The sequence below is a fragment of the Sminthopsis crassicaudata genome, chromosome 5, assembly GCF_048593235.1.
Source record: "Sminthopsis crassicaudata isolate SCR6 chromosome 5, ASM4859323v1, whole genome shotgun sequence".
Lineage (NCBI taxonomy): Eukaryota > Metazoa > Chordata > Mammalia > Dasyuromorphia > Dasyuridae > Sminthopsis > Sminthopsis crassicaudata.
The window spans coordinates 146,383,806-146,411,115 of NC_133621.1; the positions used below are offsets into that span (position 1 = coordinate 146,383,806).

Here is a 27,310-nt window from a genome sequence, read left to right on the forward strand (position 1 = left end):
AAAACATGAGAAAGAAAAAAACAACAAAAAAGTGAAAATAGTATATGCTTTGTTTTATATTTAATTTCCATAGTTTTTTCCAATGTGGATGATATTTTCCAACAAATCTATTGGAACTGTTTTTGATCACTGTATTGCTGAGAAAAATGAAGTCTGTCATTGTTGATCATCATACAGTGTTGCTATTACTATGTCAAAATTCTGGTTCCACTCAGCATCAGTTCACTTAAGTCTTCAGGTTTTTCTGAAATTAGCCCGATCATCATCATTTCATATGGAACAATAGTATTACATTACATTCATGTCCCATGATTTGTTTAGCCATTCTCTAATTAATGGGCATTTCCTCAATTTCCAATTCTTGACCTCAACAAAAAGAGCTGCTATAAATATTTTTGTACATATGGGTCTTTCTCTTTTTAATGATCTCTTTGGAATACAGACTCAATAGTGGTATTGCTTGATCAAAGGGTATGCATAGTTTTATAGCCTTTTGGGTATAGTTCCAAGTTGCTCTCTAGAGTGGTTGGGTAAGTTCACAACTCTACTAACAGTATATTAGTGTCCCAGTTTTCTCACATTCTCACCGACATATATCATTTTCCTTTTTTATTATCTTAGCTAATCTAATAGGTGTGAGGTAGTACTTCAGTTTTATACTTGAGATACTTGAGGGATATGTTGATATTTTATTTTATTTCATTGTAGTTGTTGAGGTTAAGTGTTGATATATTTATTTGAAATTAACCATTATATATTGTGCAAAAACATTGAGAAATTTACCCAGAGAATATAAAACCACTGGCTATATTTTGCTTATAGTTCTATTATGCTTTTGTTCCAGTGACATGACCTTTAACAGTTCACGTCTTTTTTTGACTGTTTTTATTTATTTTTCTTTTTTATAATAATATTTTTTTTATTTTTCAAAATACTTGCAGAGATAATTTTCAACATCGACCCTTGCAAAACCTTTTGTTCCAAATTTTTTCCCTCCTTCCTCCCTCCCCCTTCCCTAGATAGCAAATAATCCAATACAAGTTAAACATGTGCCATTTTTCTATACATATTTCTACATTTATCATGCTGCACAAGAAAAATGAGATCAAAAAGGAAAAGATGAGAAAGAAAAAAAAGCGAGCAAGCAAACAACAGCAACAACAAAAAAGGTAAAAATACTATGTTGTGATCCATATTCAGTTCCCCACAGTCCTCTCTCTGCTGCTATCTCCATTAAAAGTTTATTGGAACTGGTCTGAATCACCTCGCTGTTGAAAAGAATCACTTCCATCAGAATTGCTCATTGATCTTGTAGCCATGTAAATCTTCTGCTGATTCTGCTCATTTCACTTAGCATCAATTCATGTAAGTCTCTCCAGGCCTCCCTGAAATCATCCTACTGATTATTTCTTATAGAAGAATAATATTCCATAACTTTCATATACCATAACTTATTCAGCCATTCTGCAACTGCTGGGCATCCATTCAATTTCTAGTTTCTAGCCACTACAAAAAGGGCTGCCACAAACATTTTTTGCACAGGTGGGTCCTTTTAGATCTCTTTAGGAAAGGGGCTCAATAAAGACACTTGCATTGTCTTAGAAGCAAAATTTTACCTTTTTAAAAATAAATTAACATTTTTAGAATTTATGGGCTGTTTAGTAGTAAGGTCAGTTTACCACTACAAAATTTAACACATTTTATTCCTATCTTTTTAATTCTTCAGATAACTTATGAATTACTTTAAAGCAACCAAATCCTTATGTCTACTTGAGAATCCCTAGAATTTGGACAGTTGAGTGCCTAGAGACTTTGCCAATAGTGACTACAGAAGATAATTCCTGCCTGTAAGAGCATACGATTATTTCCTTCCTTTACAGTGACCTTCCAACATTTGTCATCTTTTCTTGTCATTGTAGCCAATTTGAGAGACATGAGATATTATCTTAGAGAGTTCATGGATGGCTTGTTCAATTTCTTTTTCTATGATGGAACTTTTTAAATTCTTTATTTCCTCCTCTGTTAATTTGGGCAATTTATAGTTTTGTAAATATTCATCCATTTTGGTTAGATTGTCATCTTTGCTGCCATATGGTTGGGCAAAATAACTTCTAATTATTACTTTAATTTCTTCTTCTTAACTTCTTCTCTGTCTTTTTCTAATCAAATTAACCAAAGGCTTATCCATTTTGTTGTTGTTTTTCCTAATAAACCAATTCTTCGTTTTATTTATTAGCTCAGTAGTTTTCTTAGTTTTAGTTTTATTACTCTCCTCTTTGATTTTTTCAGAATTTCTAATTTGGTATTTAATTAGGGTTTTTTGATTTGTTCTTTCTCTAGCTTTTTTAGTTTAATGCCCATTTAATTGGTCTCCTCTTTCTCTATTTTATTCATGTAACCATTTAGAGATAGAAAATTTCCCCTAAGAACTGCTTTGGCTGCATCCTATAGGTCTTTGTATGTTGTCTCATCATTGTCATTGTCTTGAATGAAATTATATATTGTTTTTGTGATTTGTTGTTTGACCTGCTTCTCTCTTGCATACTTCTTGTTTTTTCCCTAATTTTTTCCCTACCTTTCTTATTTGCCTTTTAAAATCTTTTATGAGTGCTTCCAAGAAGCTTCTTTTGGCTTGAGACCAATTCATATCACTCTTTGAATTTTCTCTGTGGATAATTTTGTCCTCTTCTGAATTGGTGTTTGGATCTTCCCTGTCACCATAGTAGCTTTCTATAGTTAAGGTTCTTTTCCATTTCTTGCTCATTTTCTTTCCTTCTCTCCCCCCTCTTTCTTATTTTGTGACTGTGAGCACAGGGGCCCCTTGTGTTTGGTGTCTTGCTCGGAGCAGGGTGTAGTCTTCCTTGCTCTCTCCAGGCAATAATCTAGTTTCCTGAGCTGACAATTTGCCTTCTGTGCTGGGAATGGGGGCTGCCCCACTGATCTGCTTTGCTTGCTAGCCTGACACCATTTGAGCTGGGCTGAGCACCTTTTTCACCCAGTGAGGCTGACCTTTCTTGAAACTCTTCCAATCTATTCTGAGCTGGAGAGGGGTTTCATTCTGTTAGACTTTGCACAGAGGCTAGGTTTCAGGCAGTTTTTGAGGGAAACCATGTAAGCTTTCTGGCTTTACCATCTTGGCTCTTCCCAGAACTCTTCTGTTATATCTGGCTCTTTTTGAAAGTATTCCCTTTTATGGCTATGAAGACAGTTGAAAAACTTAGTCACATAATTAGTAGGCTGAAACCAATTTTAAAAGTCTACCCATGTTCATGTTTCTCCAAAGCTCTCCTCTTACCTATCATTATGGAAGAGTGAAGCAGGCTTTTCAATTTCTCTTTTGGTAAGATTGATTCAGATTTTTGTGTATGTGCCAATTCCTGTTATTTTTTTCTACTATTTAAAAAAAACTGCTGCCATCAAATAAGCAGGGGTGTATTTTAAATGCATTTACCAAGTCATCAGTACAGAATAATCTATCCTTTGATGTTCTAGAGAATTATAAGGATTGTCCTTTCCCCTCCTTTCCCAGTGCCATAGACTAAAGTTTCAAATACCAGTGTAGAATTTTCATATACAATTCATTTAAACAAACACAAATCACAGATATCCCAAATATAAGGTTACATAGATTCAATAAAGAACATTTCACTGTTTCCAAAGATTCCTGCTTGCTAAATTTATACTCAACAACTACTTGTCTTGGTAGTTGAAATAGCTTTCTTCAAGCCAAATGCAATAAAGGAAAAAAAATGTTTTCTTACCTGACAAGAAAGTTTGGTTGCTGCAGAGTTTTCCAGATCTTATGGAGTTTTATCCAAAATTCTTTGTCAAACAAGAGTCACTAAACTCTCACATGAGAAACCCAGAATAACAACTTTTCCCTGATTTTTCAGTGTTTAAGGCTATATAAGTGGAGCTGCATCAAATTGTTCTAAGGATCTCTTTCTATGTATGACATAACAAGATTATGTTTGAGTCCCTGTACCATAAGCAAAAACCCTCAAAGAATCAGGTAAAATTTTTTTGAGTCCCTATTCCAAAAGATACTTGAAATTTCCCCCATGGATCCTTGTCAATGCAAAGGAAATACTATAGGCATTTCAAATACCTAATAGGGAAACTAGATTTATGGACAATAAAGGACAAGATCATACAAAGTCAAAGAAGACAATACCCAATAAAAAGAATTAAGCAGCAAGGGTAGATTACTTGGTGTTTCTAGGTACACAAATAAACCTTACCAAATGGATTTACAAGATATATAAAAAAAAAAAACAATAAGGCAAGTAGCTTAGGTTTGTTTAAACTCAAAAAGAAAAATAAGAAAATTTATCAATGAATCATTTGCTTTAGTGTTATAACACCAATGCTTTTCATATTAGTTAGATACAAGAAAACATCAAATAACAGGGCTGAACTATTCAACAAGTGGAATTCTACAAGAATCATTTCAAAACAAACTGACTTACAATGGAAACAATATGTAAAAACAGACTGCTCATAGTTTTAATTTTGTTTGTTTAGCCAATTTTTCTAGGATCCTGCAAACTAAAATATCTAAAATTGAAAGTTCTGAGTGAAAAATCCTTTCAGGCATCTCCACAAATTGAAAAGGCCCATTTTAATCCCAGATATAGCTCACAAATATGTTTTGGCTCACTCTCCTAGAGTCAAGGCAGACTATATTTATCACTCAGTATTCCCTGAGGAGCTTTGGAAGATTTTTCCTCTAATTCTATTGACTTGAATTCTCATTGATTGCACTTTGTCTCAGTTTTAGATACTAGTCACTGACCAACACCCTACAAGTAGAGAGGAGGAAATTGGCCCAAATTCAGAATGCCTATGATGGCATCTCCCTCATTGGGGAGGTTGAGGAGCTTGGATCCAGGAGAGCCACGATAACATGTAATGGAGAGGTGTTGCAGAGACATTCTGTAGCTGGTTCTGATCTGTTAACCAAATGGATATGAATTTTTCTTGATTGGCTGTAATTGAGAATGCCTTCCAAAAGGCTTTCATTGATCTCAGTAGTATTCTTTGGTCATTTTCTCTTTGGCTATGTTCTTAGTGGATCTCTTGGACTCATTTGTGGATAGTGTTTGGAAAGACAGAGTGCTGTAAGGGGAGAAGCTTTGTACTCTCTCCGTTGGGATAAATAGGCCTGTAATCTCGGGCCATGTATTGGCAGATGCCATCAGAGACACTGTGTACATTGCCAATCTCTTATTATATCAAAATACATTAATATCCTATCAGTGTTCTATTTCAACTCTTTGATGATCAACATTTACCATGACCACCATGAGGAAGAGACAATTGACCAAAATGCCTTCAAGTTTCCAAACCTGGTTGTACATATTTCAGTGTCCCTATACTTCAATATAAGATTGATAAAGGGATTGACAGAAACAATTTGAATTTATAGGCCTGTGTTTGGAATTATTAGTCCCTTCTATTAAAACATAGAAATGCCCCATGGCAATCCTAGAGGATAAATTCTGGCAGATATGATTCAGTTCCAATGTTCTGAGAGAAACTACTTATTTATGCTGGCCAAAAAAGAAGTTTTCACTAAGTCTGCTTTATTTATTTAATTTTATCTTTTGCCTTCACATGCATTCTTTTTTTAAATTAATTTTATAATCATAACATTTTTTGACAGTACATATACATAGGTAATTTTTTACAACATTATCCCTTGTACTCCCTTCTGTTCTGAATTTTTCCCCTCCTTCCCTCCACCCCCTCCCCTAGATGGTAGGCATTCCCATATATATTAAATATGTTATAGTATATCCTAAGTACAATATATATGTGCAGAACCGAATTTTGTTGTTGTTGTTGTTGTTGTTGCTGCAAAGGAAGAATTGGATTCGGAAGGTAAAAATAACCTGGGGAGAAAAACAAAAAAATGTAACAGTTTACACTCATTTCCCAGTGTTCCTTCTTTGAGTGTAGCTGATTCTGTCCATCATTGATCAATTGGAATTGGATTAGTTCTTCTCTATGTTGAAGATATCTACTTCCATCAGAATACATCCTCATATAGTATTGTTGTCGAAGTGTATAATGATCTCTTAGTTCTGCTCATTTCACTCAGCATCAGTTGATGTAGGTCTCTCCATGCCTCTCTGTATTTATCCTGTTGGTCATTTCTTACAGAACAATAATATTCCATAACATTCATATACCATAATTTACCCAATCATTTCACATGCATTCTTATTTTTTTCCCCTTGTATAAGTTTTTGTTGCAAATTCTCCTCTCCTTCCCCCCACCTCCTCTCTGGCAGGTAGTTCAATACATGTTAAATATGTTGAAATATATGTTAGATCCAATATATGCATACATATTTATACAGTTATCTTGCTGCACAAGAAAAATCAGATCAAGAAGGAAGTAAAAGAAAAACTAGGAAAGAAAATAAAATGTAAGCAAATAACAACAGAGAGAATGGGAATACTCTGTTGTGTTCCACACTGTTCCCATGATTCTCTCGCTGGGTGTAGATAGCTCTCTTTATCACAAAGCAAAGGGAACTAGTTTGAATCATCTCAATGTTGAAGAGAGCCATGTCCATCCGAATTGATCATTGTATAATCTTCTTGTTGCTCTGTATAATGATCTCCTGATTCTGCTCATTTCCCTCAGCATCAGTTCGTATAAATCTGCCAAGGTCTCTCTAAAATCATCTTGTTGGCCATTTCTTACAGAACAATAATATTCCAAAACATTCATATAACATAATTTATTCAGCCATTCTCCACTTAATAGACATCCACTCAGTTTCCAGACATTTTTACATGTGGGTCCCTTTCCCTCTTTTAAGAATGTACATTCTCTTTGGAATGTAGGCCACGTAGTAACACTGTGGGATCAAAGCATAGTTCCAAACTGTTCACCAGAATGGTTGGATCCATTCACAGTTCCACCCACAATGCATCAGTGTCCCAGTTTTCCTGCATCCCCTCCAACATTTGTCATTATCTTTTCCTGTCATCTTAGCCAATCTGACAGGTGTGTAATGGTATCTCAGAGTTATCGTAATTTGCATTTCTTTGATCAATAGTGATTTGGAACACCTTCTCTTGTGGCTACAAATAGTTTCAATTTCTTCATCTGAAAATTGTTCATATCCATTGCCCATTTATCAAATGGAGAATGGCTTGAACATTATAAATTTGAGTCAATTCTCTATATATTTTAGAAATGAGACCTTTATCAGATCCTTTGGATGTAAAAATGTTTTTCCAGTTTTTTGCTTCCCTTCTAATCTTGTCTGAATTAGTTTTGTTAGTAAAAAACTTTTTAACTTAATACAATAAAAATTATCTATTTTATGATGAATAATGATCTCTATTTCTTCTTGGGTCACAAATTCCTTCCTCTTCCACAAATCTGAGAGGTAATCTATGGTATGTTTTTCTAATTTGTTTATAGGATCATTGTTTATGTCTAGATCATGAACCCATTTTGACCTTATCTTGGTATATTGTGTTAGGTGTGGGTCTGTGCCTATTTTCTGCCATACTAGTTTCCATTTTCCCCAACAGTTTTTGTCAGATAGTGAATTCTTATCCCAAAAGATGGGGCCTTTGGGTTTGTCAAATATTAGAGTGTTATAGTCATTGGCTATTTTGTTCTGTGAATCTAACTTATTCCACTGATCAACTTCTCTATTTCTTAGCCAATACCAAATGGTTTTGATGACTGCTGCTTTATAATATAATGTTAGATCTGGTATAGCTAGGCCACCTTCATTTGATTTTTTTTTCATTAGTTCCTTTGAAATTCTTGACCTTTTGTTCTTCCAGATGAATTTTGTTATTTTTCTTAGTTCAGTCAAATAGTTTTTTTGGGAGTTTGATTGGTATAGCACTAAACAAATAGATTAGTTTAGGGACTATTGTCATCCTTATTATATTTGCTTGACCTATCCAAGAGCACTTAATATTTTTTCAATTGCTTAGATCTGACTTTATTTGTGTGGAAAGTGTTTTGTAGTTTTAGTTATATAGTTCCTGACTTTCCCTTGGCAGATAAATTCCCAAATATTTTATATTATCAACAGTTATTTTAAATGGAATTTGTCTTTGTATCTCATGCTGTTGGATTTTGTTAGTGATGTATAAGAATGCTGAAGATTTATGTGGATTTATTTTATATCCTGCAACTTTGCTAAAGTTGTGGATTATTTCTAATAGCTTTTTAGTTGATTCTCTAGGGTACTCTATACCATCATATCATCTGCAAAGAGTGATGATTTGGTTTCCTCATTACCTACTCTAATTCCTTTAATCTTTTTTCTTCTCTTATTGTCAAAGCTAGTGTTTCTGTTACAATATTGAATAGCAGTGGTGATAGTGGTCAACCTTGTTTCATCCCTGATCTTATTGGGAATGGTTCTAGTTTATCCCCATTACGTATGATACTTGCTGATGGTTTTAAATAGATGCTACTGATAATTTTAACAAAAAGTCCATTTATTACTATACTCTCTAGTCTTTTCAATAGGAATATTTTTAATTGGATTTTATCAAATGCTTTTTCTGCATGTATTGAAATGATCATATGGTTTTTGTTAATTTGGTTATTGATATAGTCAGTTATGCTAATAGTTTGCCTAATATTGAATCAGCCTTGCATTCCTGGTATAAATCCTACTTGGTCATAGCGTATTATCCTGGGGATGATTTTCTGTAATCTTTTGCTAATACTTTACTTAAGATTTTACATCAATATTCATTAGGGGGATTGGTCTATACTTTTCTTTCTCTGTTTTCAACCTATCTGGTTTATGTATCAGTAACATGTCTGTCATAAAAGGAATTTGATAGGACTCTTTCCATCTCTATTTTTTCAAATAGTTTATATAGCATTGGAGTTGACTGTTCTTTAAATGTTTGGTAGAATTCACATGTAAATCCATCTGATCCTGAGGATTTTTTCTTAGGGAGGTGATTAATAGCTTGTTCTATTTCTTTTCTAAAATGGGACTGTTTAACTAATTTACTTCTTCCTCTGCTAATCTGGGCAAGCTATATTTTTGAAGGTATTCTTCCATTTCATTTAAGTTATCAAATCTATTGGCATAAAGTTGGGCAAAGTAACTCCTAATTATTGCTCTAATTTCCTCTTCATTAGTGACAAGTTCTTCCTTTTCATTTTTAAGTCTAACAATTTGATTTTCCTCTTTCCTTTTTCTAATCAAATTTACTAAGGGTTTATATAATTTGTTGGTTTTTTTATAGAACCAACTCTTAGTTTTATTTATTAATTCATTAGTTTTTTTTTTTTACTTTCATTTTTATTAATCTCTCCTTTTATTTTTAGAATTTCAAATTTAGTGTTTGGGGGTTTTTAATTTGTTCCTTTTCTAGCTTTTTTAATTGCAAGCCCAATTCACTGACCTCCTCTTTCTCTATTTTATGCAAGTAGGCCTCTAGAGATATAAAATTTCCCCTTATTACCTCTTTGGATGTATCTCACACATTTTGGGATGACATCTCATTATTATCATTTTCTTGGGTGAAATTATTAATTGTGTCTATGATTTGCTGTTTCATCCAATCATTCTTTTAGGATGAGATTATTTAGTTTCTAATTATTTTTTGGCATATTTTCCCCTGGCTTTTTATTGAATGTAATTTTCATTGCATTGTGATGTGAAAAGGATGCATTTATTATTTCTGCCATTCTGTATTTGAATTTGAAGTTTTTATGTCCTAATATATGGTCAATTTTTATATAGGTTTCATAAACTGCTGAGAAGAAAGTGTACTCCTTTCTGTCTCCATTTAGTTTTCTCCAAAGATCTATCATACCCTAACTTTTCTAGTATTCTATTTACTTCTTTGACTTCTTTCTTATTTATTTTGTGGTTTGATTTATCTAATTCTGAGAGTGCAAGGTTGAGATCTCCCACTATTATAGTTTTACTGTCTGTTTCTTCTTGCATCTCTTTTTTAAAATTTTTATTATGAGATACTGACAAATCAGCTAAACTAAGGACAGAAGAACTATGTCTTTTGAGGAGCCTCTTATTCTCCTGTAAGAACCATTATTAGTGGGCTTAAGATTATTATGAGTTGTAAATGCTTGCTCAGACCTGTGGCCTGAGAAGAAAGTTTTTGGACCACAAGTTCAAGGCCTGAATAGTTATAGAAGTCTTTGGAGGAAAGTTCTATATTTGAAAAGTTGCTTTAAAAGGAAAGAAAGAGAATCAATTGCCTGGTATTACTGTGACTCTCCCATAGAGATCTTACCATGGTGGTTTAGGGGGATAGAAGTGCCAGTGTGTGTATATATATATCTATATATCTATATCTATATCTATATATATATATATATATATCTATATATATCATTCCAAGTTCTCTCTCTCTTTTTTAAACAGTGAAGGGAATTCATATTAAAAGAGGGTAGGTAGAGAAGTGAGGAAAAGTAAGAAAATGAGGAAATCTGACCATCCTTAGATATATAACTTTTCCTCTGAGAAAGATTTGGTGACCTGTTTTCTGTCAATATGAATAAAGGAACAGTAATTGGGACCAAAACTGAAATGCTAAACAGACTCTTGTCAGATGACTGAGTGAAGTAGAGAGCTCCCTGGAGACCCAGTGCATGGGGGTTGATGAATAAAACTTAAACTTATTAGTTACTCTAGCTCCCTTCTCCCACCAAGGTTGCTTGGGGAAGCTTTTGTTGAGTGATATTTCTTTCTGTTTTCCCTTCTAGAGGTGAGTAGAAGGGGAAAAAATTAGGAAGAAGAAAAGATCTAATCCCTGGATACACACATATGTATATATTTATATGTGTATGTGTGTCTGTCTACCTAAGAGTGCTAGTTCTTGTCTTAATATCTCTTTGTGTTTTATGCAATTAAAAATATGGAAGTAGGCTCAGAAGGATAATTATCAGGTCAAAGGGTACAAATAGTTTAAGAAATTCTCCCATAGTTACAAATTGCTTTTCAGAAAAGTTGGACCAATTCACAGCTCCTCCAATGTCTTCCAACAATCCCTCTCCACTTCAGTCCATTCTACACTTTTTTCCAAAGTTATTTTTCTCATATCTGACCCAGTCTTTCTCCTACTTAGTTAACTCTAGTGGTTTCACTTTCTAGCTTTTAAAGCCTTTCCTAAATCTTTCTCCAATCTATATGTCTAGCCTTATTGTCCATTTATTCCCATACTCACATTTCATACTTTTTTTTTTTTTTGGACATAACCAGACTGATCTTTCTGTTCTTTGCACATGGTACTCCATTTCCTGTTACTATTCTTTTTCACTAGCTCTTTTTAGTATGTGGAATTTTCTTCCTCCTCTTAGAACACCTCCATCATAGAATTTTTCTCTTTAAGATGAGGCTCAATTACCACTTTCTATGTGAAATCTTATTTTGATATCTTCAAATGCTAGAGAATGACCTTGTATTTAATTACTTTATAATTTTATTCTCTCTATATTCATATATGTTCTTCTTGTCTCCCTTGTTAGAGTGAATCTCCAATTTATTTCCTTATGAGTAGAGATTTTTTTATTTATTGTATTTCCACTCAAGCACTAAGTACAATGCTTTGCAGATAATGTGCTTAATACATATTTGCTGATTAATTAATATGATTTCCTAAGTAAACAATCATGTCTACAAAAAGATGTAATTTTGCTTCTTTATGGTCCTGTTAATTTTATTTTTCCTTGTCTTTTTATTTAGAATTTCTAATACAAGTATGTCTAATACCAAATCTAGTAATAACAGACATTGTTTTACTATTGATCTTTTGAGAAAGCTTCCAGCATTTCTCCACAAAGAATGTTAATACTTGGTTTTAGATAAATTCTTTATACCATATTAAGAAAAGATCCTTACATTCCTTGGTATTTTAATATGTTTTTTAAAAGACATAAATGAGCAGTATGGCTTATGAAAAGCCTATTTTTATTTTATAGATAGCATATGATTTCTGTTTTTAATTAGTGCGAGTAGTTATGCTAATGTCCACTAATTTTGTTTTAAAATACTATATAATTATAATTACTTGAATTTTTCTTTAATTCTTTTTTTCTAAATATTCTTTTTGGTTTGACTATTAAGATTTTTTAAAAAATATAAATTCTGTTTCACCTGTTTTTCAAAAGTTTATGCCTTATAGAAATTATATATTCTCTGATATTAAATTATTCCATAAGTTTGTTTATTTGGAATTTGCTCTATTTATTTATTGTTTTGGGTCATTTATATTTTCTAGATATTCATATATTTCATAATTGCTTTTTTGTGATATAATTGGCTATATTCATACCCCAGCATATGTTTATTTCTTCTCTATTTAATGCAAATTCTCCTTCATCTTGGCAATTTAGTTTTCTTCTCTTTTATAAAAACAAAAACAAAAACACACCAAATTAGCTAATTGTTAATTTCGTATGTTTTAAAAATATCTTTTTATTGGTTCAATAATATTCTTTTTTTTTCTCCCTTGATTTTCAAAGCATCTTTTTTCTTGTATTAAGATTCTTAATTTGTTGTTTTTAGGGTTAATTTAATTATCTGTTATTTATATATGACATATATTTTATTTATATAGTTTATTTTGTTAATATATGTGTTTAGTGACATAAATTTTCCACTAAGTAAAAACATGCATTTTCTCTAGTCTATAAATTTTATGTTGTCTCATTATGATTATCTTTACTATTTCTTCCTACAATAGTTAATGACTGATTTATAGGATGTATATTACAAAGATGGTTACCTAATGTGTTACTTCATGTATGCTCTTCCCTTTAATGGCCTTCCTTTAAATTGATCATTAACATTCTATCAAGTTATATTGTCTTAAATTTTAAAAAGTCATTACTTAGGTACATGCAGCTTGTTTTACTTGAAACAATCCCATTCAGATCACTGCCTTTTAATTTATGGATATCTTTTTCTCATATGTGTGTGTGTGGGTATATACATAGATACATAGATACACACACATGTATACCGTCTAGCTGCCTACTGCAATATTTAGAATATATATATTATAGCATTTCACAAGTGTTGTTGAATTTCATTCTTAAAAGAAGTAATTTGAAATCATTGATCATATTGAAGAGCCATTTTATATTTTAGAAGTTAGGAGTTTAGGAGCTCTATGGGATGTTGTTTGGTGGTAGAAGGTAGTTTCCTTTATTTTTTTGTATATAATATTCAATTTCTTTAATTTATAATCATCTACAAGTTGGTTTACACAATTTAAACTGTTACTATTGTAATGTATAAGTGAACTTCCTTTTCTTGAAAAATTATAAGATATTTTCTTTGACAATGAAACTCTGGAATTTGATAAACTGTATTTCTGGGTAAATTAAATTTGGGGTTCCTTCCTAATTCAGATCTTGGAATTTTACCAATTTTAATTAGTCAACAAGTGTTTATTAAATTTAATTTGTACTTTGTCCCTTGTTTCCATTACTTCTAGGCTACTTTTTTGTATGATTTCATGAATTATAGTGTTTGAGCTCTTCATTTCACCATATTTCTTTTCCCAAGCCCTCATCTTCTCTTTGGGATTATTTCAGATTGTCTTCTTTAACTTTATCTTTAAGACTGTTTGCTTTGGTTTTTTGAGCAGTGAGCTAACACATTTTCCAAATTCATTATATTTTTATTTTTCCCTGTTATTTGTTTTTTCATTTCTTCATTTTAAAATTCCAATTTGGCCATTTTCTTTTTCATTGTCTACTACTTTACTAAGTTTTTGCATTTATTCTATTCAGTTTTTTTGTCTTAAAAATTTTTTTAAGGTTTCTCGTTTTTGCACTTATTTTTTCTTTATTTATTTTTTAACTGAGTTCCTGAACTATTGGAAGATGTTAAAATAGTTCAATTCTCATTTATGTGGGTTCAGTAATTGTTACTGAATTATGATTATTAATCCTTTTTTTTTGCTTTCAACTTCCTCTTCAAATATTTGAAATATATATATATATAATATATATGCATATATATTATATATATATTTCTTCTGAGGTTTTGCTTGTAAGGAATTTTTTTCTTTTTGCTTCTCTCTCTCTCTTAACGATTCTAGGAAGCTAGACTTAAACATAATCAATACTAACTCAACAATTTTTGTCTGCAGTCTGCACAGTTATTTTTTTGGAAGCTGGTTAATTGGAAGAAGTGAATAAGATTGCTTAAACCGAGAAGAAATGTTCAGAGAGGCAACAGCAAGTGAGATGTAACATGCCTTTAAAAGGACACAAACTCGACCTGGCTCTGACATTTACAACATGGGCTTCCATGTTAGTGTTCAGGGAATCTCATTTCTGAATATTGGTTTTCCCTTCTGAATATCTAAATAGTGATAACCCCATCATCTCCAGGTTCAGCAGTCAAATCTCAAGATCACTCTCACAAAAGAGGCCTGATTCAGTTTACTTTCTATCCTAAGCTATAATCTAAGAATTTCACCCTGTGAAATGAATTATCTTGCCCTCTGTGGTGGAATGGTTTTCTTATCCATTTCAAGTTATCACCTGTGGACTAAAGGGAATATTACTCCATTGTGATCTTATTTAACAAAAGAATTCTGCCTAGTAATATCTTACTTCTGGTACCATTGGAATCAGTATGGTAACCATTGGTTATCAGAGACTTCTTCAATAGTCACTTCTTATTTCATCTCCTCCCCAACTAATTGTTACCTCTTGGGTTTTTGTGACCTTAGTCTACAGTAACATTTCAATTGTTCAGGGATAAGAGTTTATGCTACATTAAATACTAATCTTGGAGATCGAATGCAAATTAGGTAAAGCCCCTCAACTTGAATTATAAAACTATGGCACATATAGGAAAATTTAGTGCTACAAATAATTGTACTTAACTTCTCTGCAGAAATTCTTTTTCTACTTATATGAACTGATGATGAGTGAAGTGAGCAGAACCGAGAGAACATTGTATACAGTATCAGCAAGATTATGTGATGATCAACTATGATGCACTTGGCTTTTCTCAGCAATGTGGTGATTCAAGACAATTCCAAGAGACTTAAGATGGAAAATACCATCAATATTCAAAAAGAGAGCTATGGAGACTAAATATAAATCAAAGCATAGTATTTTCTTTTTTTGTTGTTATTTTTTCTTTCTTGTATTTTTTCCCCTTTGGTCTGATTTTTTTCCTATATAACATGACAAATATCGAAATATGTTTAAAAGGATTGTACATAGTTAATATGTCATATTGTTTGTTGAGTTGAGGAGGAGGATATTAAGGGAAGGAGGGAGAAAAATTTGTAATACAAATTCTTACAAAAATGAAGGTTGAAAACTATCTTTACATGTATTTGGACAAATAAAAAACTTGATAAAAAGTTTCTTTTCATAAAAATGGAAATATCAACACCTTTTATTGCTTTATTAAGATAGTCTCTGAATGAAATGTCTGAAAAGTACCTCGAATTCATGGGTGAAAAGATCATGTCAACTGTTATATGATCCTGTTAATAATAAGAAAAAAACTAGAAAATGGTTACCTTCAAGATTCTCTATTTTCTAATCTCATATATTCTTGTTCCTTAGATTTTCCACCTTCTAAGTGTCATCGATTGGGCAAACTGTGCTCAAGTCAATAGTACCTGGAGATCCATGACATATCTGAGATCATTGTGGAGTGATGTAAGTATAACCAATTTCTAATGATATTTTATTTCTGTCTCCAAAAGAAATTGATTATTGCATATATCAGGCAGCACTCCACAATCTTAGTAAGCAAATAATAATATATTCTCTTGTATTTTCAAGCATTTGGGCCCCAACATTTATGTATTGTTTTGATTGTATAATCCTAGGAAGAGTTGTGATTGAAAGGTGTTGGTAAAGGGCCATAGTTAGGGTAGTTATCTTATTAATATAAAAGTTCATCCTAAAAGATTGTTGTATATACTTTTGAACTTTGAATGATCAATGAACAATAAAGATCCTTAGAACATGATACAAAGTGCATCAATGCTCAACGCACTTCCTTTTGTTAAAATAAATTGTGAGTTAAAATAAGTTGTTAAAATAAATTCTCCCTCTTTCCCTCTGCTCCACCAGGGTTGTATCAAAGGTGGCTGGCCTATCACACTGCTCATGGTGGATTAGTAGTAGGGTCATCTTTGTATATAAAAAATAGAATATGAGAAAATTAAATATCTGTTGTAGTTACTGAAGCTAAATGTACTTATATAAACTATATCAGATTGCTTGCTGTTTTGGGGATGGAGGAATAAGAAAGGAAAGGAGAAAAAAGTTGGAATACAAAATTTCACAAAAATAAATGTTGAAAACTATCTTTACATGTATTTGGAAAAATAAAATACTATTGAGGAAAGAAAAAAAAAAAAAGAAACCGAATGTACTGATGGTTTTTTGTTGTCCTCCATAGGTATAATAGAATTTTCTTGGTATTTTGGTTTCAAGACAATGCAATACAGGGCATTAGTTTAGGATTTCATTACAAATTAGAGTTGCTTTCTGAATTTCACAGATCCTACCCAATAGACTGTGAAAAAACTTGTGGCACTCCTTGTAGTTGTAAGTGCCCCTCAAACATATTACTTTTAAATTTGTTATTTTCATATGAAACAAGCCTTACATTTTGCTAATATTCTGGATTTATTGAATTTTTAGATCAACTTTTCCTTAGTGTATCAAATAGTCAATGACAGATTTATAGGATGCATATTACAAAGATGGCGACCTAATGTGTTACGTCTGAATTTCCATGGATGTTCTTCCCTTCAGTGGCCTTCCTTTAAATTAATCAGTAAGTATATTCCTTTTTCTTTTTTCAAATATTTGTTTCTGTTTTTCCTTATTCGTCAATATAGAGAAAAATATTAATGAAATAGAAAGGTTATTTCTGGTCTTGGGCTATGGGAATTATACTTGTTCCTGCTTATTAGCTTCTAGTACTACTACTTCTAGTATAGTCATTTCTCAATTAACTTTGGTGAGCAAGAAGTTACATCTCTAGAGAACCAGATAGCTAGTCCTTTGGATTGTCCTTCATGTTTTTCATGTATTTCCTGATCTTCCTTCTAGATTATGTTTGCCATTGGATCTTTGCTTTTTCTGTTTGCCATTGGATCTTTGCTTTTTCTGTTCAATTTAAGATTTTTTTTCTGAGATCAGATTTGAACTCCTGACTTCAGGGCTGGTGCTCTGTCCACTAAGCCACCTAGCTGCCCCAAATTTCTTAATAAACATTTATTAATTGCCCATAATGTACAAAGCATTTCTCAATATGTAACCCAATCTAATAGCCAATTGTGAATATGAAGAATTAGGAAAGGAAAAAGAGACACTGAAGATATTAGTATGAAATCAAAGAGCATTTCTATGAATCTCTTTCTACATGGGAGCTTTTTTGATTAATGAGAAGTGTGAATTGAGAGCTGGCTTTTTTTTTTTTTTTTTTTAATTTTTTTTATTATATATATATATATATTTTATAATATTATCCCTTGTATTCATTTTTCCAAATTACCCCCCCTCCCTTATTCCCTCCCCCCGACGACAGGCAATACCATACATTTTACATGTGTTACAATATAGTCTAAGTACAATACATGTGTGTGAATATCATTTTCTTGTTGCACAATAAACATTAGAATCCGAAGGTACATGCAACCTGGGCAGACAGATATTAGTGCTAACAATTTACATTCCCCTCCCAGTGTTTCTTCTCTGGGTGTATCTACCTCTGTCCATCATTGATCAACTGGAAGTGAGTTGGATCTTCTTTATGTTGAAGATTTCCACTTCCATCAGAATACATCCTCATACAGTATCGTTGTTGAAGTATACAGTGATCTTCTGGTTCTGCTCATTTCACTCAGCATCAGTTGATTTAAGTCTCTCCAACCCTCTCTGTATTCCTCCTGCTGGTCATTTCTTACTGAGCAATAATATTCCATAACTTTCATATACCACAATTTACCCAACCATTCTCCAACTGATGGACATCCATTCATCTTCCAGTTTCTAGCTACAACAAAAAGAGCTGCCACAAACATTTTGGCACATATATGTCTCTTTCCGCTCTTTAGTATTTCTTTGGGATATAATTCCAGTAGTAGCGCTGCTGGGTCAAAGGGTATGCACAGTTTGATAACAGTATTTGGCTTCCTTCCTTCCTTTCTCTATTTTGTCATTTCATATGATTTACTCTGTGACTACACTACAGCCCCATAAGAAGGGAGGAGAGAAGAAAAAAAATAGAATTTTTATAGTGCCAACTGTGTGCTACCCATTGTGCTAACTACTTTCTAAAAATTATCTCATTTGCCATTGGGAGAGTCACATATTAGATTTTACCATTACCTACTTATTTTCTATTTTCTCAATTAGAAGCTAATTTTTCTAATCAGAAATTAGAAACTAGTACCAATATAACTTAACTATAATTTGTCTTGCCTATGTCTTATTCCTCCTAAATCTATTTTTCATCCTCGCTGAGAACCATAATTCCTCCACTCCTCAGTACTTTCCCAGGTCATTATCTTTGCTCTAGCTTCCCATTCCTTCTCCTTTTTGACTTTATAGCTGGCTAATTCATCTGGGAATCATTAGTCAGTAAGCCTTAAGTAACTGTTAGGATATTTATTAAGATGGTACAGTGAGAAAGTTGATTAAAAATATCTGTTCAAAAATCAGTGACACAGTCTTCAAATACATACAAAGGGCAGGGAAAAGTGGCTAAGGCGTAGAAATCACACAACAGCAAAGGAGTAATTTGATTAATTGATTGATTGACTATGACATGTTTTCAAGTAATTAAAATAGACTGTTACTTAATTCCCTTTACCCAAGTTTAAAGAGGCCCTTACTGCACAGCAATCCCTAATTGATTCCTTTTCTCACTTCCCACAAAAGCTTTGCCAAATGTTCTTCTCTCTCTCCTTCCACACTTCCTTCTCCATTCCCTTCCTCCCTCCTCCCCTTGGTTTAAGACTTCTTTTCCTATTTCTTCTCTAATCTTTATTTCAAACTCTTTCATGTCCACTTTTCTCCTTGCACACAGCCATGGTACAGGCCCTTTTTGGAATACTTTTCTTGTTTCAAGTCTCTCCCTATTCTATATCATGCTCCATTAGCTGCCAAAAGGATTTTTCTAAAGCACAGGCCTAACTTTGTCATTCCACTACTCAGTAATCATCAATGACTCCCTATTACTTCTGGATTCTAATAAAAGTCCTCTTTTGGCACTTGAACCTCTTCTCAGTCTGGCCCCTTTTCTACCTTTCCATTTTTCTTATGCTTATTCTCCTTGATTCATTTTGTTATCCAGTGACAGTAGTTTCTGGCTGTTCCTTATATAAGATATGCTCTCTCCCAGTGGGAATGGAATGCTCTCCTTACTAACTTTTGTCTCCCGACTTTCCTAGCTTTTTTTAAGACATTTCTTCTTTGCAGAAGGTTCCTCCCATTGTTTCTTCCCTAGTTCCTCCTCTTTCCTCCTCCCAATGCCTTTTCTCAGAGATTATCTTCCATTTTCACATATCCATAAATTATTGGCATATCATCTTTTCCTTGAGAATGTGAGCTCCTTAAAGCCTTTTTGTAACATGCCCTCCTGGCAGTTACAATTACTAGTTTTTCCTAGACCCACCAGAGTACCTTTGACCACTGACCTTTGCATTGTCAACTGTACCTGGCTCGCCTCCTCTGAGCCTTCAAAGGTCTCTGGCCACCATCTCTTGAATCTATAGTTTAATAACTGGTAGTGCGCTCAAGAACAGCCATGTGTAATCTTAAAAGCCTTTATTATACCTACTCACATAATGCCCTGACTTGTCAGCTCCCTAGTGAACATCTGTTCTGAAGACCCAAACTCCTTACCTCTCTCGGCTATCCATCAGCTTGGCTTGGCTACCCCAGATTAGGGAGCCAGGTTAAAGAGAGCGACTGCTGTCTGCAGTGGGCTTATAAAGGGCCTGTGAGGTCACATACACAGCCAACCAGCAAGAGAGCCGTCACCCATTACGAAGCTATCTTAATATGGCCAGGATCCCACCCACAGGGCAGTCCTATATCCACAGAGATTACTTCTGGGCCACTCAAATTTCCTGTTGCGCTGTGCCTGTCCATTTAAAGGGCCCTTACACCTTTTTTTTTTTTTTTTTTTTTTTTTTTTTTAATATCCCCAGAGTTTAGCACTGTTTCTGGCACATAGTAATAAATTAGCTTAAATTAATAACCTATTTATCAAGTAATAAATTTATTAGTACTTTAACTTATTTGCAAAAGTATAACATGGTTATTGATCTATAAAAATATGCAAACGAATAGACATGGTCCTTGCCTTAAAAGAATTTAAAGTCTAGTAGAGAATATTAAATATAAACAAATAACTGTAATAGAGCCATAATGTGGAAATTATAGAGTTATAAAGTGCTACTTGAGTTCAGAGAAGGGAGAAATTACTTGAGCTAAAGGGAAAGCTTTATGGAGCATTTTAATGGGAGGGAGCAGAATGAGCACAATCATAGAGGTGAGAGAACAGAGAGTATGTTCAAGGTGTAGTGAATGGTTTGACCACAATTCATGGTACAATGGACAAGTCTCTTATTCTTTCTACATAGGTTAGTTTCTTTGTCTAAAAGATGAAGGTCTTAAACCAAATTATCACCAATTTCTTCTAGTTTTCAATCCTTTAATTTTATAAGGGATTTTTAGGACATAAACCTTGAAAGATGGGTTAAGGATAAGTTATGGAGACTTTAATTTTTAATTTATTTCCTTTTTCATTTTATTTTATTCTTTTTTATTTTCACCAAATTATAAATGAAGTAAAGGATTTCCTTAAATTATTTGAAAATATAATTTTGAGAAGAGATCCATAGACTCATCTAATTGTCAAAGAGGTCCATGATCCACCCCCAAAAAAGGTTTAGCATCCCCACATTAGATGATCTCTAAGCTTTCTTTCAGCTCTAGCATTTTGTGTTATTTTGAGTCTTGCCCAACTTCTTTCTATTCAGTTAAGCTAATATCTGACCTCATTAATTGATAGATCCTGTATTTCACAAATTTCTAGCAAGGATTTTGTTATCTGATTGCTATATTACAGATAAAATATTGGCTGATCTTTTGGGTTGTTTGGCTGCACCAATTGTGTTTGTATTCCTAACATCTGCAACAATGTCAAAAATAATTAGCTTCAAATAAAATATTTTTAATTCTTTGTGTGTGACTGGAGAGAGGTCATAAATTATGTTGACAAAAAAGTATACACTGTATACATGAAAAAGTATGTTAACATCCCAGGAAATGTGTTCCTTATATTGTTATGTCAGCATAAAATTAACATATTGGAGGCATAAAATACAGCTCAACTGTTTGCAGTATTTCTCTACCTAGTAAATTATTTGCACAATTTGTATTTTTATTTTGCTATTATAATGCCGATTTATAGAAATCTGATTGGGAATTCATATTCTGCTGAAAAACATTATATATTTATATTTCCATTTTCAATGGTTTGGTTAACTTACATATGTGATTATTTTCTCTAACAGTACAAATCACAATCCACCTGCGCTTTCTCATTTTGAGATTCTTGTCCATATCCTACTCCTACATAGCCATAATTCTATGTAGAAATCTAATCAATGTATGGTTTTTAAAATTCCTTCTGTTAAACATTCACTTATTGTTCAGTGTCCCTCCTTCAAAGTTTCTTTTTGATAAGGAGAAACATTGTAATAAGTAAATTTTAGAAACTCCATTTGGTCTTCTACTTGGCAACCCAGGATATCTACTTCTTATTTAAAACACATTAATAACATCTTATTACTATTAACTTTGCTTATCTTTGAGTTCCAAGGATTTGCAGTGTGTAAACCTTTTCTGGAATTAGCTTCATTTGACTTGTGAGAATGAAAACATCATTCAAGTCCCAGAAATTGCCTTGCTGAAATTTACACAGTTGTTTTTGACATTTGGTCTATGCTGATTCAGGTATTGCTTAATTTATTTTGTATGTATTTTTCACCATGCAATGAGATATTGGCTAATGATCAGTTTAGCATTAAGAGTCAGAAGAATTGATTCTAAATTCTTTGCTCATCATTGTGAAGAATTTTAAAAAACATTTTGGAAGTTATCCCATGAGTTTTATGTTTTTGTGGCGATTTACAAGTTTATATATACAAATGTATGTCTACATTATACAGATTTGTATTTCTTTTATTTTTCTTTGGTTTGAGTGGAAGTATAATTAAAAAGTAATTAAAAATCTAATTCCAAAGATTAGTTCTCTGATTTGGGAGAATCAGCTTAAGGGATTGATTTGTCTGAAAACTAATGCTGTAACTACCAGTGATTAACCAAAGCTTTGTCCCAGGTTGCTGACATGGTGGAGTATGGTTCTTTCCCACAGCAGTCCTCTGAATTAAATAGTTCCCTATAGGCCCCATGTCACCTAGCATGGCTTTTCCACTCCCCCTTTAAAGTCTCACTATCATCCTACTTCCTTTTGTGAGCCTGCCTTCTCCTTCAGAGGTGTGGAGAAACTGTACTGCCTCAGGCAACATGTTCTGTGAAACATTTAAACCTAAGGGGTTTGTATTAAATAGTATGTCTTGAGTCAATAACCACAGGGCTATGCTCTTGGCTTCAAGGATCAGAATTTCTTGTTATTTTCCTACTCTTTGGATTCAAGAATCCCCAGTGAAATGAAGAAGAAAAAGTTGTGTTAAAAATTAAAACAACAACAACAAAAAAAAAAAAAAACACAAAAAACAACTCCCAGCCCTTCCAAGTGTTAATAGATTTAATATTTATTCTTTCAAAATTCAATTAATTAAGAAATTAATTAGAAGAGAGAGAAACTTAGAAGGCAAAAAGTGGAAGAAGAGCTTAGTGAGTAACCTGAGGAAAAAAACAATGTAGGATGAGTTTAATGTAGATTCAGAGAATAGAGAGTGGTCGCATTTGACCAAAAGGCATTGTATAGGATAGAGTTGTATGAATTGAGTTTGGATAGCTAGAGTAATACTGTGTTGTAGCAGATAAAGAAGTTTGAGTTTTAGGTGGGAAATGTGAGGTGTCAAGGGGGTTGAAATCTGCTTTTTTTTGGAGGCAGTTCTCACATTCACAAGATCTGTAGAAATATTGAAGCTGCTTTTACTGGTACTCTTCAAATCATGTCAGAACACTGAGGGGATAAATAGACAGTGGGGGCATGTAGGGATGAATTGTCAATGAGCCAGGCTCAGGGCAGTTAGGATTGTAAAGTTCTTTTCATTTCCCTCCTTTCTGATGAGCTCTTGTTTTATATTCCATCCTGTGAGGTAATATAATAGTTTGGAACAGCAGAATAAATTATGAATTTGGAGTCTGAAAATCCTTGTTCTGTCATTATTACCTTATATGTTGGGGCAAGTTATTCTTCCTATATTCAATAAATGAAAGGATTGAACAAGATAATTTCTTGGGTCTCTGACAGTTCAAGACCTATGATCCCATGCTGATGGCCTCAATTTGGATGGTAGTAGTAGGAGTGGAAAAATGAAAAGAGATGCAAGAAGTGTTCTGGAATTAGATGTGGCTGGACTTGCCAACAAGTTAGATGAAGTGGAGAAGAAAGAGTAAAGAATGATTGAGATACGAGCCTGAGCAGGGAGAACAATGGTGTCAGAAAAGAGTTCAAATTTTGGAAAAATTTGGCAAAGACTTCAGGGTACAAACAGCTAACAAGCAACTAAGTATAAATATTAGAGCTCAAGGGACAAGTGGGTAGTCAAAATAAAGATCTCTGATTTAACTATATAGAAACTGTAATCGAAATCACTGGGATAGAAGCCTGCCATGAGAAAGAGTATTGAAGGAAGAGAACATAGCTTAAGGACAAAGTGCTGGGAGATTCTCAGGGGTTGAGGAATAGAAAGAAGATAAACTTGAAGACTGGTAAGTAGCAGTCAGACAAGTAAGAAAACAGTGTTGTGGAATTCAAGAAAGAAGAGCATCAAGAGGAAAAGGGTGATAAAATGTCCAATGTTGCAGAAAAGTCAAAGATAGAATTGTAAATAAATTCCTAGATTTGGTAATGATGGGATTAATGATGACCTGAGAAAAGTGGTTTCAGGAGGGATTTGGGGATGGAAACCCAGAGACTAAAGAGTATGTGGATGTTAAGAAACAACTGGCAGCCAATACAGATTACTCTATAGGAATTTAGCAGTGAGGTCAAACACAGGACAGCTTGAGAGAGAAATCAGGAGGTTAGAGGCAAAAAATGCAAATGTCGGGATCTAGAATGAAGCAGACTTGGCAAATGTGGAACCAGTCAGAGATGGGTTCTCAAGCCAACAGTCTGAGGCAAGAGAGACAGGAGATGTAGTGTGATTGAGACTGACAGGCTGGAATATAAAACAAGAGCTCATCAGAACAGAGGGAAAAGACACTTTTAGTGGCTCCTTATTTCCTAAAAGACAGACTAGACACTCTTTAACCTGATCTTCCTCAATCTATCTACAAAATACCCTTTTCAGTTTTATTTCACATTGTTCCCTTTTAAACATGATATTTTCTTTATCCTTATCACATTCTTTTTTGGGTAACTGTCTTATTCTTACTAGGAACTGTTTAAGCTCCTTGAGATCAGGATTGTGATTTTTCATCTTTGTATTTTCAGCACATACACATACCTTGTGCACAGTAAGGCTTGACATATGATAGTTGAAATAAGTTGATTCAAAAAAGTTAATCTTTCCATAACCAATATTCCTGCTTGAATTTCTAGAAATACCTTTCACCTAGAATCCACCATCACATGATTCTCTTCAACATTGAGTCAAAGAGATCTTAACAATGCATGAATTATGGCATCTTTGAAAAAATTATCTTTTTTTATTTAGAATTTAGTCGACTTTACTAAAATTTATGTCCAAGTGCTTTAATTTGCTAACTTTTGAAATATGGGCACTTGTGGAAGTCTCTTTGCCTTGGATTTCAAAGGAGAATACTTTTACTTTCTGCTCTCATTTTACTTTAGAAAGTCTACTGTTTCAAAGAATAACTTCTGTGGGAACTTAGGGGTAAATTCCAAGCTTAAAAGAAAGCACTCAAGCATATATTGCTTGCTACTGCAAGCAATATACATAAATATTATTCTCAGATACTTTTCTCTCATTGTGTTTGAATTGATTTTTTAGTTTTTAATCTTATGTTTTTGTCAAAACAAAATTCTTAATTTACCATGGATTCTTCCAAGAGTGAATACATATAAGAATTGAAATTTATTCAACTTATAGTGTGCTATGCCCCCCCCCCAAAAAAAAAAGCGCCATTTCTCTATGGATAGATATATTTATATGTTCCACTTTATTTTTTTTTTCTATGTATTTACACATTGTTCTCAAAATGCATGGCAAGAATGAACCAATTTTTTTTAAACAGTAAAAAAGTTATATAGATCATTAAGTAATTGTTAATGCCATCATATGGAACCCAATCTCATGCAATTTATCATTGTAGAATGAATGCCTGCCAGCAATCATTGCTCAGCCAATGTATATGTAGAACAGCCAGCATGAGATTGTTCCTTTAGTTCACAACTAAAATAATAATTAAAGAAACCCTGTTGTTGGATATTCCTTCAAAGGCAGGTAACACAGTTAACCAAAATGTAAACAAGATTTTTCTTAAACAGATATCAAACCTAACCTACTTATAAGGGGATTCTTTCTAAATTAACCTACTATGGTAATCCTGACACTTTGTTTCTTTGCCATGTGGTCTCGGTGTATTTTTTCCCATGTATCATCTTCTGTGTCCTCATCAGTTGGATCTGGATATGATGGCAGTTTGTCCTTTGGGCATTCTTCATAGTAACTTCGAACATATTTTCCAACAAGCCAGCCTTTGTATTCTTCAGGCGTTCTGCACTCTAGTCCATTATAATGAACATTATAATGATGTTTTAACCAGTAGTAAAGGTAATGGATATTATAGTCACATCTCCAAGGATTTTCTTTAAGCCATAAGATTTTTAAAAAATAGAGATCTTCTAATACTCCATAGTCAAAATTTTGTAGATTATTGTTTGATAAATCTAATTCCTCTAGGTGTGTGAGTCCTGAAAAAGAAGCTGATAATATAAAATACTTATTAAAATAATGACTATAAATGTCAAGCATGCATATAAATTTAAATTCTAGATTACTAGAAAAATAATTTTATTACTTGGGCAAATTTTTCTTGATTGGAATTAGCAAATACAATTGTTTTAATAGGGAAATTGAATTTACTTAAATTTATGATCTATTTTGTTTTCATGTATTTTTTTTATACCAACCAGAGAGAAAGTAGAACTAGTCATTTTAGAAAAGAAAATATCACTTTTTTGTTAACTTTTGTCCACTCTTGAGGCATAAACAAATGAAAATTGCCTTGGGTGATGATTTGAGAGAGAAGATGAGATCATGTAACTTTTGAGAAAAAAAAAAACAAAAACTAGGAAATAGCACCATTCATTTTAGCAGCCTCTTGAATATTTTGACAGTCCTCCAAACAAACTCTGGCAAAAGGATTAATTTCTACAAATATTTTGAAAGATATTTGAAAAGCTCTAACATGTTGAGAAACCTATTAGCTTGGTGTTCAAACGTATTCAATTCTGTATGATGGCGATGAATAAAACATTCCATCTGAGGACAAAAAAGTATAAAATCATATTGAGGCAAAGCAAAAAGCACTTAATCCCCACCATCTTGTCCAAAATTACTTCTCAAGGGATTCCTAGAAACAAAAAGGGAGACATCCCCTAAAAAAGTTCCATTCATTGCAAATAGATCATTTTGGAAATGGGAAAAACATAACTTATTTGTTTGCCAAAATTCTGAGGCAAAGAGATCTTAACTATTCTTGAATTCGGCCCCCTTTGGGAAAAAAAAAAGAAGCCAACTTTCTTGTTTAGAAAAGTTCCAGTGTTGCCAATTAAATGTTTTAATTCTTTGCTATTGCTTTTAAAATATGGGTATTGGAGAAATCTTCTCTTTGCCTTTTTTTCTTTTCAAAAGGTAGGTTCACTTAGGACAACAGGTTACAGGCAAAACGAAGAAACACAATAGACACCAGGAATGGTAAATATGAAATAGAGTTAGGAGAGCACAGAAAGAAGTTTTAATAATTGATGGAGAAGATAAGTTCCTTAGTGGAACTCACATTTACCCAGGAGAAAGGGAACATGTCATGAGGTTGAGGCATGCCCTTAGCTCTTAGCCTCAATTTTCAAGAGAAAAACCTTAATGCTTTGGTTTCATT

The 27,310-nt window shown here is 33.0% G+C and overlaps 2 protein-coding genes across 3 annotated transcripts in view; one reads left to right on the forward strand and one right to left on the reverse strand.

Annotated features, from left to right (window-relative positions):
• FBXL13 (F-box and leucine rich repeat protein 13) overlaps positions 1-27,310 on the forward strand; it is a 245,322-nt gene that overhangs the window by 53,083 nt on the left and 164,929 nt on the right. For both annotated transcript variants that reach the window (XR_012482417.1, XM_074268454.1), the window contains exons 4-5: positions 15,578-15,673; positions 16,670-16,805. Coding sequence is in view for 1 of the 2 variants with exons in the window: in XM_074268454.1 (XP_074124555.1) it covers positions 15,578-15,673; positions 16,670-16,805 (232 nt within the window). In the remaining variant the exon portion in view is untranslated. The remainder of the gene's footprint in view (positions 1-15,577; positions 15,674-16,669; positions 16,806-27,310) is intronic.
• LRRC17 (leucine rich repeat containing 17) overlaps positions 25,351-27,310 on the reverse strand; it is a 47,009-nt gene continuing 45,049 nt past the window's right edge. The window contains exon 4 of the mRNA XM_074268455.1: positions 25,351-26,135. Within this exon, the coding sequence (XP_074124556.1) occupies positions 25,738-26,135 (398 nt within the window). The 3' untranslated portion in view covers positions 25,351-25,737. The remainder of the gene's footprint in view (positions 26,136-27,310) is intronic.